The 13,911-nt window shown below is 42.2% G+C and overlaps 1 protein-coding gene across 2 annotated transcripts in view; it reads left to right on the forward strand.

Annotated features, from left to right (window-relative positions):
* LOC140191912 (progranulin-like) overlaps positions 1-13,911 on the forward strand; it is a 78,516-nt gene that overhangs the window by 56,918 nt on the left and 7,687 nt on the right. The window contains exons 12-13 of one of the 2 annotated variants that reach the window (XM_072249773.1): positions 5,400-5,630; positions 11,658-11,873. In XM_072249773.1, coding sequence (XP_072105874.1) covers positions 5,400-5,630; positions 11,658-11,873 — 447 coding nt within the window. The remainder of the gene's footprint in view (positions 1-5,399; positions 5,631-11,657; positions 11,874-13,911) is intronic. The other variant, XM_072249774.1, reaches the window with a different exon arrangement.

The following is a 13,911-nucleotide window of genomic DNA, read 5'->3' on the forward strand; positions in this document are numbered from 1 at the left end:
GCCATACACTCCTATTTCTGAACAAAAGGTTAATGAATTATTGAAACAACTGCTTTACTATTTATTCAGATTCTCAATTGCTATCTTGCTTTTTCAAATGAACATTTTTGCCCTGGATTATTAGCTCAAAAGCATCAATCTTGCACATATCCAGATCCAAACCAGTAGGAAAATGTACATGGATCGGAAGATGTTGAATCCTTGTGGCTGGAGTTAAGAAACTACAAGGGTAAAAGAACCCTGATGGCAATTATATACAGGCCTCCCACCAGTAGCTGGGAGTCAGGCCACATATTACAACAGGAAATAGAAAAGCTGTGTCAAAATGGCTTTGGGGGCATTCAGACATTCTAGAGGTCAATTCGGCATTGGGTGCAGAGCACTGCAAATTAAATAAAAATACAGAAGGGACAAGCAGGGTGGCCATTTTTGGGGGTGGGCCAGTGGTGAGAGAAGGAGTGTCAGGCTTTGACTCGAGGCTTCAACAAGAAGAGGCTGAGGCCAAAGACACAGATTAGAAGGTTTGGCCATGGTTGCCCATTGTAGAGTGCAGGCAGGATTGCAGATATGGCAGTGGAACGCTCCTCCTGTGGGATGTGGGAATTCATGGAGCCTGATGGTCTCCCTGATGACTACACCTGTGGGAAGTACAGCCAACTCCAGCTCATGAAAGACCGCATTAAGGAGCTGGAGCTGGAGTTGGATGAACCTAGGATCATCCGGGAGGCAGAGCAATTGATAAATACGACTTTTGAGCAGGTGGTTACACCCAGAGTGCAGAATTCAGGGAGTAAATGGGTGAACACGGACAGAGGTAAAGGGAGAAAGAAGTCAGTGCAGGGTCCCCCTGTGGCCATTCCCTTGACCAACAGGTATACCCCTTTGGATACTGATGAGGGGGATGACCTTTCTGGGCAAGGCAGCAGCAGCCAGACCAATAGCACTGTGGTTGGCTCTGAGCCTCAGAAGGGTAGGGTGAAGTCAGGCAGAGCAATAGTCACAGGGGACTCGATAGTTAGGGGGACAGAAAGGAGATTCTGAGGCAGTAAAAGAGATGCCAGGATAGTGTGTTGCCTCCCAGGTGCTAGGGTCCAGGATGTCTCTGAGCAGTTGCAGAACATTCTTGAAGGGGGGGTGAGCAGCCAGAGGTCGTGGTACATGTTGGTACCGCTGACATAGACAGGAGAGGGGTAGAGGTCCTTCACAGTAAGTTTAGGGAGTTAGGGATGAGGCTGAAGAGCAGGACTTCCAAGGTGGTAACCTCTGGATTACTCCTAGTGCCACGAGCTAGGGAAGTTCAGAACAGGAAAATAGTGCAGATGAATGAGTGACTGAAGAGATGGTGCCAGGGGGCAGGGTTTCAAGTTCTTGAATCATTGGAACCTTTTCTGAGGAAGGGGTGACCTGTACAAGTGGGACAGGTTGCACCTGAACTGGAGGGGAACCAATATCCTGGGAGGGTGGTTTGCTGATGCTATTGGGGAGGGTTTAAACAATTGTGGGGATGTCTTGCAGCGGACTAAAATGCTTGAGCATATAGACATTAAGAAAGAGGATGTGCTGGAGCTTTTGAAAGATATTAAGTTAGACAAGTCGCCAGGACCAGATGAGATGTACCCCAGGCTACTGTGGGAAGTGAGGAAGGAGATTGCTGACCCTCTGGCGACTATCTTTGCGTCATCAATAGAGACAGAAGTACCAGAGGATTGGAGGGTTGCAGATGTTATTCCCTCTTTCAAGAAAGGGAGTGGAGATAGCCCAGGAAATTATAGACCAGTGAGACTTACTTCGGTGGTGGGTAAGTTGTTGAAGATCCTGAGAGGCAGGATTTATGAGCATTTGGAGAGACCTAATCTGATTGGGGACTGTCAGCATGGCTTTGTCAAGGGCAGGTCATGCCTTAGGAGCCTGATTGAATTCTGTAAGAATGCAACAAAACACATTGAAGGTAGATATACAGTGCATTGACCTTCATCAAGCTTGAGATTGAGTCCAAGAGCTGAGAGGTAATGTTACAGTTATGTAAGGCCTCAGTTAGACCCCACTTGGAGTACTGTGTTCAGTTCTGGTCACTTCATTACAGGAGGTGGGATAAGGCCTCACCTTGAGTATCATGAACAGTTTTTGGCTGCTTATCTAAGAGAAGATGTGCTGGCATTGGAGAGAGTTTAGAGGAGGTTCAGAAGGATTATTCTGGGAATGAAAGGGTTATATGAGGAACATTTGATAGCTCTAGCTCTAGGTCTGTACTTGCTAGAATTTAGATGGATGGGGGGGATCTCATTGAAACCTTCTGAATGTTGAAAGGCCTAGACAGAGTAGATGTTGAAAGGGTGTTTTCCATGATGAGGGAGTAGTAGGACAAGAGGGCACAGTCTCAGGGTAGAGGGGCGCTCATTTAAAACAGAAACGCAGAGAAATTCTTTAGCCAGAGGGTGAATTAGTGGAATTTGTTACCACAGACAGCTGTGGAGGCCAGGTCGTTGGGTGTATTTAAGGCAGAGCCTGACATGTTGTTGATTGGACATGGCATCAAAGGTTATGAGGAGTAGGCCTAAGAGTGGGGCTGACCGGGGGTGGGGGGAGGGGGAGCGGAATCAGCCCTGATTGAATGGCGGAGTAGACTCGATGGGCCAAATGGCCTATTTCTGTACCTATATCTTTGTGTTCTTATAACTCCAACTTAGCTATGCTTGGCCAACAATTCAAATGAGCAGTTTTGAAGAGGGAAACAGTTTTCAGAGTTTACACCCATAAAATGTTGTCTGAGTTGTGTTTGTAGTTTTAAACACAAATTTCCACTATAGTAATATTTTAGCTTTGGCAACATGGTGATAAACATTAAAGTAGTATTTCTGTTATGTATAAGAGCAATGCAGAGCAGTCAGATCCTGAACTTGGATGCTAATTATATTAATTGTTAGTCTGTCCATGACAGTGCATTTCAACTGTTACATTTTTCTTCAAAAGTATCGAGACTTGCTTGTATATTGGTTGCTGTAAATTAGCCCCTGGAGCAGATAAGTGGCAAAAGCCTCAAAGAGCAAATGTAAGAATATAATCCTGTAACATGGGACTATTGAATTTTTTTGGCTGAGAATCAGCATGGACCTCCTAGCAGAATGAGTCCTTTCCTTGTAGCCTGAGCCACTTCCCCAGTAATAAATCCAAATTGACATGTTAGTCTCTCATAGATTGCTTGAACATTGAGTGAATTATCAAGTGCTGAAGCTATTTCTGAGGTTGTTTCACAGATCAAACTTAACCTCTGTTTTACTGACTTTATAAAAATGAGATTTGTGTAATGCATGTTAAGTATTGGGAATGAAGCTATTGCAACTGCCATCAGTAGCAGACCACAGAAATTGCCCTCAGTTCTAAACAGAATTATTCTTTAATTATAGATAACTACAGCCTCTTCTCCCCCCCCACTGCACTCCCATTACATAAGGAATCAGAGAACCAAGTAATCTCAGATTTCTGTAAATCTGAAATGCTATCAATTGAGATAACTGTCAACTAAGATTGCAATTGATGCTAATTAGCCTCAGATTAATTTTTGATCTTGGATCTCCATTAAATTAGTTAATTTGGTGCCTAGGGCTGTATTATGAATTGAGATGGTTTGGTACATTCCCACTATCCACATCTCTATTAGAATGATTTTCAGGGTTAAATGATTTTCAGAACTTGACTCTTCTGTCAGGATTCTCTTGGCAATCACAGCTTAATTTGATGTTATAACTTTGCTGTAACAGGCAGTTTACTGTGAAGATCATATACATTGCTTCCTCAATGGCCCCAAGGGTAGTCTTCAGGCAGGGATCTGTAAATGCATGTGTGCTTCTATTTACATGATCCTAACCTTAAGCTGTGTGTGTGTGTTTTTTCAAAGGTAATATACTATACCTTAATTGTAGCAATGTGCAACAGTTGGCATAGCAGGCTAGACGTGCTGCAGGAATGCGTACAAAGGCTGAGGCTTTTGTCATTTACCTGACCTTGGGGAATGCTTCTGATAACCACCTTTTCTGATTCTTTTTATAATGCACATTCAATCAGCCATCTGATTATACACATTAGGAGCCACTGTTTGACATCTGACATTTTGTTCTGAAGCATTTTCTCTTTGCCTAATAGTCATTTAAACATCTGCAATAATGAAAAATGTTGTCCTAGGCAAGCTGACTAATGTTATATGATAAAACTTTACTTTATTTACTTGTCGCCAAACAGTTGATACTAGAGCGTACAATCATCACAGCGATATTTGATTCTGCGCTTCATGCTCCCTGGATTACAAATTGATAGTAAATATTAAAAATTTAAATTATAAATCATAAATAGAAAATAGAAAAATGGAAAGTAAGGTAGTCCAAAAAACCGAGATGCAGGTCCGGATATTTGGAGGGTACGGCCCAGATCCGGGTCAGGATCCGTTCAGCAGTCTTATCACAGTTGGAAAGAAGCTGTTCCCAAATCTGGCCGTACGAGTCTTCAAGCTCCTGAGCCTTCTCCCCGAAGGAAACTTCTAACTGTCCAACAAGCACTGCATAGGATGTGGACAGACTGTCTGCTCCCATAGGTAATTAAAGATTAATTGAGCTTCCCTTCAAATGTTGATGGTTGTACTTCAGGTCACTTCCTGCTTTTTAGAATCAGAGTCAGATTTATTATCACTGGCATGTGATGTGAAATTTGTTAACTTAGCAGCAGCAGTTCAATGCAATACATAATCTAGCAGAAAAAAATAATAAAATAATAATCAATAAACAAGTAAATGAATTACGTATATTGAATAGATTTTTTTAAAATATGCATAAACAGAAATACTTTATATTTTTTATAAAAAGTGAGGTAGTGTCCAAAGATTCATGTCCATTTAGAGGGAAGAAGCTTGCATACAATTTAACATACAATTTAAATAAAAATACTTCTACATGGCCTTGAAATTTAGTTTGAGATCTCATTTAACAATTTGAAAGTCTTGTTTCCAATAATACCCTGACATTGCAGCTCTACTTCTGTACTGCACCAGGTTGTTTGTACTGAGACATATTTTTGGAGTGTGGCTTGAATCCTGGACCTCAGTCACGAGGCTTGGTGACACTGGAGATTTTAAACCAATTGAAAGAAACTGGTGCAGAAAATTGAGATATGGTATCCTTTAACAACTATTTGATGTTAAGACCATATTAGCTGCATTTTGATGACATTTAGTTTTGCAAGCCAGGTCATTCAATTTATTGCATGGCATGCTAAAATCTCTGTGGTACAAGTCTTGTGGTTTCATGTGGACAATAAACTTTTACAGCAAAACTGTTTAACCAACTAGAATGAAATAATATAGATTATGATTTGGGTTGTGAGATACAGTAGTTTTTTCTTTTCTCTGTCAGGGAGTTTGCTGTGCCGATAACATTCATTGCTGCCCTAATGGTTACGCATGTGATGTTCAAGCAGGGCTCTGTTACAAAGGAAGTATTTCTGTTCCTCTGTTAACAAAAATACCAAGTATTTTGAAAGATGGAGCCTTAGACGTCCAGTGTGATGAAACTGTAAAGTGTCAATCAGGCTCCACTTGCTGCAAGCTAGCCTCGGGATCATGGGCCTGCTGTCCCCTTCCACAGGTTAGTTGGTACTGCTTGGTTGTTAGTTTTTGAGCCATCTGAGTGAATGTTTCCATATTTATTCTCGTCATCGTGTTATGGTGGCTCCCATGTGGTTGGTGCTTTGTTTTTGTATGCATGCATGTAGTCTTTTCTGCATGCGCTTCCTTTTGCAATAGTATAAAGCCTTTTCAGACTTTGTAGTCAGCTCTTCGATGTGGGATGGAAAAAGATGAGCACATTGTTCTTGTGCAATAAGCAATTATCTTTGGATGAGGGATAATTATAGCTGAGTTTGCATACCATTCATGGCATGCAGAAAATTTGCAACACAGAAGCTGTTCCATGCTGGTCAAAGAGCTACTGTGTTTAATTCCATCATAGCCCTGGAAGTCATAGCTCCTTAAGTACACATTGAATTACTTTCCTGTTTCTGCTGTGTCTTGTATGCAGTGAGTGTCAGACTCTTGCCTGCTACCCTATGGATGAAACCTCCCCCTCCACCACCCTGGTCAGGCATTGCATTACATTACATTACATGGCAGGAAAATGAGCCTGTGAAGCTTCGAACATTTTAAATTTTAAAATGTCTTGCTTGTTTCCTTCATATTGTTTATAAAGTGAATAAAGGTTGAGAAAGTTGAAGATGTTGGACAGAAGTTAATGAATCTAGCTCAGTTTTTATTTTGCATATAGAGATGCTAAACACGATTAGAATTTAGTTTGAAATGGAGCTGTTCATTTGGAATGACAAGGTACAGTGCCACCTGTAAATTGTAATGGGTTTTCTTGCAGGATAATAAAATGCTACAAATGGAGGTAAAACCAGTTAATGTAGGAAGTAACAGGTTTAACTTGTTCTCATTTCATGCTTTTCAAAATACAAGTTAGTCATCTAAAAATCCACAGCTGTCATTCCATTAAGAATGCTCGTATTTTAACACCAGTCAGAAATTATCAACTGTTTGGATTTGTAGACGTGAATTTTCTAGCATCTGCAGTCTTGCATCTCCTTGATTGGATTTGTGGCCTGTCCTAGGCTCTAACTCCTTTAGTAGAAGTGGGAGTTGGCCATTCAACACTCAAATGTGCTTCACTGTTTAGTAGGATCAAGCTCATTTACCTTTCCACAAGTCTATTTGCATCTGTTTTGAATATTGATTCAGCTCCCACAGCTCTGACAAGGAGTTCTGAGGACATGTAGGCCTCAGGGAAGGATGTTAAATGTGTACCCCTATTTTAAGACCATGCTCTCTGGTTCTGACCTGTTCATGAGAGAAAATGCCATCTCAGCATTTACCCCAAGCTAGTCTAAGAACCTTGCAGTTTGATAGGGTTGCCTCATTCTTTATTGAGTTATCAACTTGTTACAGGATTATTTCACCCTGACAGCATTGTCCCAGTGGTCTTTGAGAAATCCTCAATGAAATATGTTCTTAAATAACAGCAGGATTGCTGCAGTACTCCAGATGTTTTGCTATTAGCTTTCCTTACTTTTATGCTCCAATTCTCTTGAAATGAGGACACACGTTCCATTAGCTGTCCCTATTACCAAGTCCACTTGTTTTGGCTTTTGCGTTCATGCAGAACAGCTAGACACTTTAGAAGCTAATCAAGCTCACTGGAATATAAGACCAATGATAGAAACATAGAAAATAGGTGCAGGAGTAGGCCATTCAGCCCTTCGAGCCTGCACCGCCATTTATTATGATCATGACTGATCATCCAACTCAGAATGCCGCCCCAGCCTTCCCTCCATACCCCCTGATCAGTGTAGCCACAAGGGCCATATCTAACTCCCTCTTAAATATAGCCAATGAACTGGCCTCAGCTGTTTCCTGTGGCAGAGAATTCCACAGATTCACCACTCTCTGTGTGAAGAAGTTTTTCCTCATCTCGGTCCTAAAAGGCTTCCCTTTTATCCTCAAACTGTGACCCCTCGTTCTGGACTTCCCCAACATCGGGAACAATCTTCCTGCATCTAGCCTGTCCAATCCCTTTAGAATTTTATACGTTTCAATAAGATCCCCCCTCAATCTTCTAAATTCCAACGAGTATAAGCCTAGTTCATCCAGTCTTTCATCATATGAAAGTCCTGCCATCCCAGGCATCAATCTGGTGAACCTTCTTTGTACTCCCTCTATGGCAAGGATGTCTTTCCTCAGATTAGGGGACCAAACCTGCACACAATACTCCAGGTGTGGTCTCACCAAGGCCTTGTACAACTGCAGTAGTACCTCCCTGCTCCTGTACTAGAATCCTCTTGCTATGAATGCCAGCATACCATTCACCTTTTTCACTGCCTGCTGTACCTGCATGCCCACTTTCAATGACTGGTGTATAATGACACCCAGGTCTTGTTGCACCTCCCCTTTTCCTAATCGGCCACCATTCAGATGATGATCTGTTTTCCTGTTTTTGCCACCAAAGTGGATAACTTCACATTTATCCACATTAAATTGCATCTGCCATGAATTTGCCCACTCACCTAACCTATCCAAGTCACCCTGCATCCTCTTAGCATCCTCCTCACAGCTAACACTGCCGCCCAGCTTTGTGTTATCCGCAAACTTGGAGATGCTGCATTTAATTCCCTCATCTAAGTCAATGATGCAATGTTGAGGCTTTATAAAGCATTGGTCAGGCCACGCTTGGAGTATTGTGAGCAGTTTTGGGTCCCTTGTGTAAGAAACTGTGTACTGGCATTGGAGAAGGTTCAGAGGAGATTTACGAGAATGATCCCGGGAATGAAAGGGTTATCATATGAGGAGCGTTTGGCTCTGGGCATTAAGACATGGGAGCAAAATTGGGCCATTTGGCCCATGGAGTCTATCTGCCATTCCATCATGGCTGATTTATTATCCCTCTTGATGCCGTTTTCATGCCTTCTCCCTGTAACCTTTGATGCCTTGACTAACCAAGAACCTATCAACCTGCAAATGTTACTCTGCTATTTAAGAAGGGTGGGAGGCAGCAAAAAGGAAACTATAGACCTGTTAGCCTGACATCAATGTTGTTGAAATCGAGTGTTAGGGATGAGATTACAGAGTACTTGGAGGCACATGACAAGATAGGCCAAAGCCAGCATGGGTTCCTGAAAGGAAAATCCTGCCTGACTAACCTCCTGCAGATTTTTTGAGGAAATTACAAGCAGGGTAGACAAAGGAGATGCAGTAGACGTGGTGTACTTGGATTTTCAGAAGGCCTTTGACAGGGTGCTGCACATGAGGCTGTTTAGCAAGACAAGAGCCCATGGAATCACAGGGTAGCATGGGCAGAGCATTGGCTGGTCAGCAGGAAACAGAGTGTGGGAATAAAAGGATCCTATTCTGGCTGGTTGCCGGTTACCAGTGGAGTTCCACGGGAGTTGGTGTTGGGACCGCTGCTTTTTACGATGTATGTCAATGATTTGGGCTATGGGATTAATGGACTTGTGGATAAATTTGCCGAGGATACAAAGATAGGTGGAGGAGAGGGTAGTGTTGAGGAAACAGCGTCTGCAGAGAGACTTAGATAGTTTAGGGGAATGGGCAAAGAAGTGGCAAATGAAATACAATGTTGGCAAGTGTATGGTCATGCACTTTGGTGGAAGAAATAAATGGGCAGATGATTATTTAGCTGGGGAGAGAATTCAAAATTTAGAGATGCAAAGGGATTTGGGAGTCCTTGTGCAGGATACCCTAAAGGTTAACCTCCAGGTTGAGTTGGTGGTGAAGAAGGCAAATGCAATGTTGGCATTCATTTCTAGAGGTATAGAATATAAGAGCAGGGATATGATGCTGAGGCTCTATAAGGCACTCATGAGACCACACTTGGAGTATTGTGTGCAGTTTTGGGCTCCTTATTTTAGAAGCAGACATCCCACCCTGCAAAAACTCATTCAGGGCGGTAGCACCATCAATTTGCGGGAGACTCCCGGAACTTCCAGGAGAGGTGGGATGTCTGCAATAGAGTAGCTCCTTAGCAGCTAGCCAGCTAGTTTAAATAACGTTAGCTATGCTAATGAATGAATGACACCTGTTAAACTCACCTCAACATGTCTTTTATAGTCTTAACCCACCATGGGCAATAGAGAAGTCACTGTTGCAAACAGTGCAGCAAGCAACACCGTCATTATTTTTGACCCCTATTAGGGAGGGGTACACTTTAGTGTAGTCTGGGGTGACGTACGTTTTATATTTTCTTTTTTTGGAACACACTGCCACTCTGACTTTGGAACTCTCGCTCGCTATCGCGCGTGCGCTCTCGCTCGTTGCTCTCACTCGCGCTCGCTTTCTCGCTCTCGCGCGCTTGCTTTCTTGCTCTCTCTCTCTCGTGGTCTCCCGCTCGCTGTCAAAAAAATCAATTTCCGGGACGTTGTATATAATTTGCGGGCATCAGGGAGCCACTATTAATTTGTGGGAGACTCCCGGAACTTCTGGGAGAGGTGGCATGTCTGTAGAAGGGATATACTGACATTGGAGAGAGTTCAGAGAAGATTCACGAGAATGATTCCAGTAATGAAAGGGTTACTGTGGAACGTCTGGCAGCTCTTGGGCTGTATTCCCTGGAGTTCAGGAGGATGAGGGGGGATCGCATAGAAACATTCTGAATGTTAAAAGGCCTGAAGAGATTAGATATGGCAAAGTTATTTCCAATGGTAGGGGAGTCTAGGACAAGAGGGCACAACTTTGGGATTGAAGGACATCCTCTTAGAACTGAGATGCGGAGAAATTACTTTAGTCAGAGTGGTAAATCTGTGGAATTTGTTGCCACGAGCGGCTGTGGGAGGCCAAGTCATTGGGTGCAGAGATAGATAGGTTCATGATCAGCCAGGGCATCAAAGGGTACGGGGAGAAGGCAGGGGAGTAGGGGATGACTGGAAGAATTGGATGATTAAATGGCAGAGCTGACTCGATTGGTCGAGTGGCCTACTTCTGCTCCTATATCTTATAGTCTTGATTAGTAAGGGAGACAAAGGTTATGGGGAGAAGGCAGGAGCATGGCATTGACAGGGATGATAAATTAGCTGCGATGGAATGGCAGAGCGGACCAGAGGGGCCAAATGGCCCAATTCATCTTCGATGTCTAATGGTCTCAATTCAGCTTTTCAGCACTGATCTGTTGGGGGATTCATTGCTGGGTTCAAGCAAATCGAAGACAGGATTTCACACTAAACAACTAGCACAGTTACATCTAGCAATGAGGTAGGAAAGGGCTTATCACAATCCTGGTGCAGCAGTGGGGAAGGCAAAAGTTCATGCCAGTTTCTCTGCCTTTTTATTGCCAGGACACATACGTCTGTACTTTGACTGGACAGCCAAGAGAACGATAACGTGTTCCCAATTTGTGGAAAAGTGATATGTCTGTTATAGTGTATAAAATGAAGCATTTTTGATATTTACTTTGTGCCTTTAGAAAGAAAGCACATTTCTTAAGAATTCTTGTGAATGGCGTGTACACTTATACCCTTTGGTTTTGAAACTAATGATACATCTCGGATATTATCTGTGTGGTTTGATTTTTACCCCTAAACTTTTACTTGTAAGCCCTATAGTCTGATTGCTTCGGCTGCTGGATCTCTTGAATAGCTGTTTGATATTAATGTACTTGTTAATGTCTTGGTGACGAGAAGCAGGACAAATGAATTTTTGTCTCCTAAGCCCAAGATTTTCCAATAGGACAGACTGACTGTCAGAATACAAGTACTGGTGCTCTCCAATTGCCACGGCCTGCAGACGGCACTTGGATGCAAAGTTTAACTGAAAATATCTAAGAAGCAAGATTGAGTCCCATTAAATAACTGAAGTGGGTTAATCTATGTAAATAAGTAAAAGAACCATGTTATTTTGTCTGTATCCTACTTGTGCTGGAAGGTACTGATGCCATAAACATTCAAACTGTTTTGTTGCCACCTTCCCTAAGACACCTACTTCACCACCCTTTTGGACTTTATAATTTGCTGTGTTTGAGAACTGGTTTTGCTAAAAAGCTTCTGTTCCCTTGCTTAAAGAGGCGAAAAACCTTTGCAGTGTGAAGTGATGCTGTTGATTTTCTTATTTTTTTTAGGCGGTATGCTGTGAGGATCACAAGCACTGCTGTCCAAATGGCTACACCTGTAATTTGACAGCCAAGACCTGTGAAAAGCAAAGTATCTTGGCACTCCGGCATGTCGAAGAGTCTCTGTCCTCTGATGTACAATGTGATGCTATGGTCCAGTGTCCTTCTCCAGCCACTTGCTGTAAGAATGCCTCAGGCAAATGGGCTTGCTGTCCTTACAAAGAAGTAAGTACTTCAGCAATTGTGTGGTGTCTGCAGGTTGACAGTTGTAAGACTGTAAGACACGTCAACACTGACCAGGTCTAAACTGAGCTGGATTGTTGCTGGGGATACTGATCTAACATAGCTGGTGAGAAGACTGCATCTATTAGGTTCATGTACTTAAATTGACCAGCATCAGTGAATAATGCTATAATAAAGTTAAGCTGTATTGCACATGCACTCTCTTCCCTATTTAAATTGCTGCTAACAAGTACTGCTCTGAGCTGCTTTAAAATATATCCTGCCATTAGTGCAGTAAAAGTAACAATGTGAAGTTATATAAAGCAAATTCTTCAACATAAGTGTTCACAGTGAGTCGAGAAATTGTTCTTTGGCTTACTTTGACATCATCTTGAAGGTGTTTGTCATTCTCTGGCCTGGTGAGACATGTGCTAATAAATTTAAACTCTGCAGCTCTTCAGTTATCCTCAAATTTATATTTGAATTTGATGAGATCTGTAATGTGAAAGATTGAGATAATAATGTATCTTGTAATTAGTGTTCAAGTTACTGATTTCTACTACAGATTCTATTTCAGGGAGAGAATAATTAAAACATTGAAGTGTTGTAACCCCCAGATTCGGTAGGCTGCGTTAGTCTGAGGAAGGCAGTCGCTGCCTCTGCCAAATTGGTGAAATCTGGTTTGTGTGGATGCTGCGTGATGTTTTCCCCTGTACAAATCAGTACCACGAAATAAAAAACAGTACATCATATGCAATTAAACGACTGAGCTTTATAATTCTCAATTGGACTAGAGGGCTAGTAAAGAAAACAAAAAGAAAAAGGGCCCATTTTAATGAAACAGTCTAATTTGTATATAAAGTTGGAGCTTACGATTTTCCCGTCCATTTGTTCTCCATCGATTTTCCCCAGGGCGTCGTCGACTCCCGACTCCATTCCACATCCACTCAGTCCTGCCGTCTACGACCTCTCCATTTTCTCATCTCTCTCCATCTTCTGGCAAACCAAAAGCCCTCTAATCCCTCACTCTTGGGCACACAAGAAAGAAAACCACTCCCCTCACTGGATGCTGCACATTCCAAAGCCCCCGTTATCTCTAGTCTTAATCCCAACACTGCTACTACAGAGAAACCATTACATTAACACCCTGGGAAAGGTTTCACTGCTAGTGTCTTTATCAGTAAAAGTATGTATTTGTGGATGTAATAACTTCGGGTGCTTTTCCTCCCAGTTCTTAGAAATCTTTATTAATGAAGAATCCTGCAATACATCTACTAAATTAACTGGATTTAAACAATGTGAGATATTTGATTGGCATTTTATCTTTTTACCCTCAGTGAGCCAGTGGTTGGAGGTGGTCCATTTTTGCTCTGGCAGTCAGCAATTGTGATCAGTGCAAAATTAAATTTGAGAAGCAAATGACCATCTTTCCTAGAAGCCCTTCATATGCCAACTATCATTTGGCAGATATGTGCCAGTGATCTCATGGGAACAAATATGATTCAGATTTTTAAGTGTGTGACATTTGACTTTAAGTAGGCTGAAGATGAGTAATAACTGGCATTGGCAGTATCAGACATGCTATGAACAAATTAATTATAAGAGATCCATTCCAATACTTGGCTTGGATCACGATATGGAAATAAAGCAATTGAATGAGAAGGCATTATACTTGTAAAAGTGAACAGTTCAAAGTGTAAAACCTATTGACCTAATGAATAAAATCTTCTTGGGCTTCCAGCCGGGTACAGGTATCAATTTTAACCAACATTTCTGATAAACTCTGGCATCTTCATCAGGGATGATGCCTGGGCATGTCTAGTCCAGTGGTATATATACCCCTGTTGTCCATCCCTCCTGATTGGTTAGTCCACATCCAATCAGGTTCCCACTGTCCCACCTTGTTAGTTGAATTCCAGTTCTTATTTGGAGCAAGGCCTTGATCTTGGTTAAAATTCTTTTCTTCTAGTTTTATTTCAATGGCTTCCTTCACCAGGCACGGCACAGTAGTTTGGTGCCGAAGTCAATCCTATGGCCATTG

Source organism: Mobula birostris, chromosome X (assembly GCF_030028105.1).
Source record: "Mobula birostris isolate sMobBir1 chromosome X, sMobBir1.hap1, whole genome shotgun sequence".
NCBI classification, from domain to species: Eukaryota; Metazoa; Chordata; class Chondrichthyes; order Myliobatiformes; family Myliobatidae; genus Mobula; species Mobula birostris.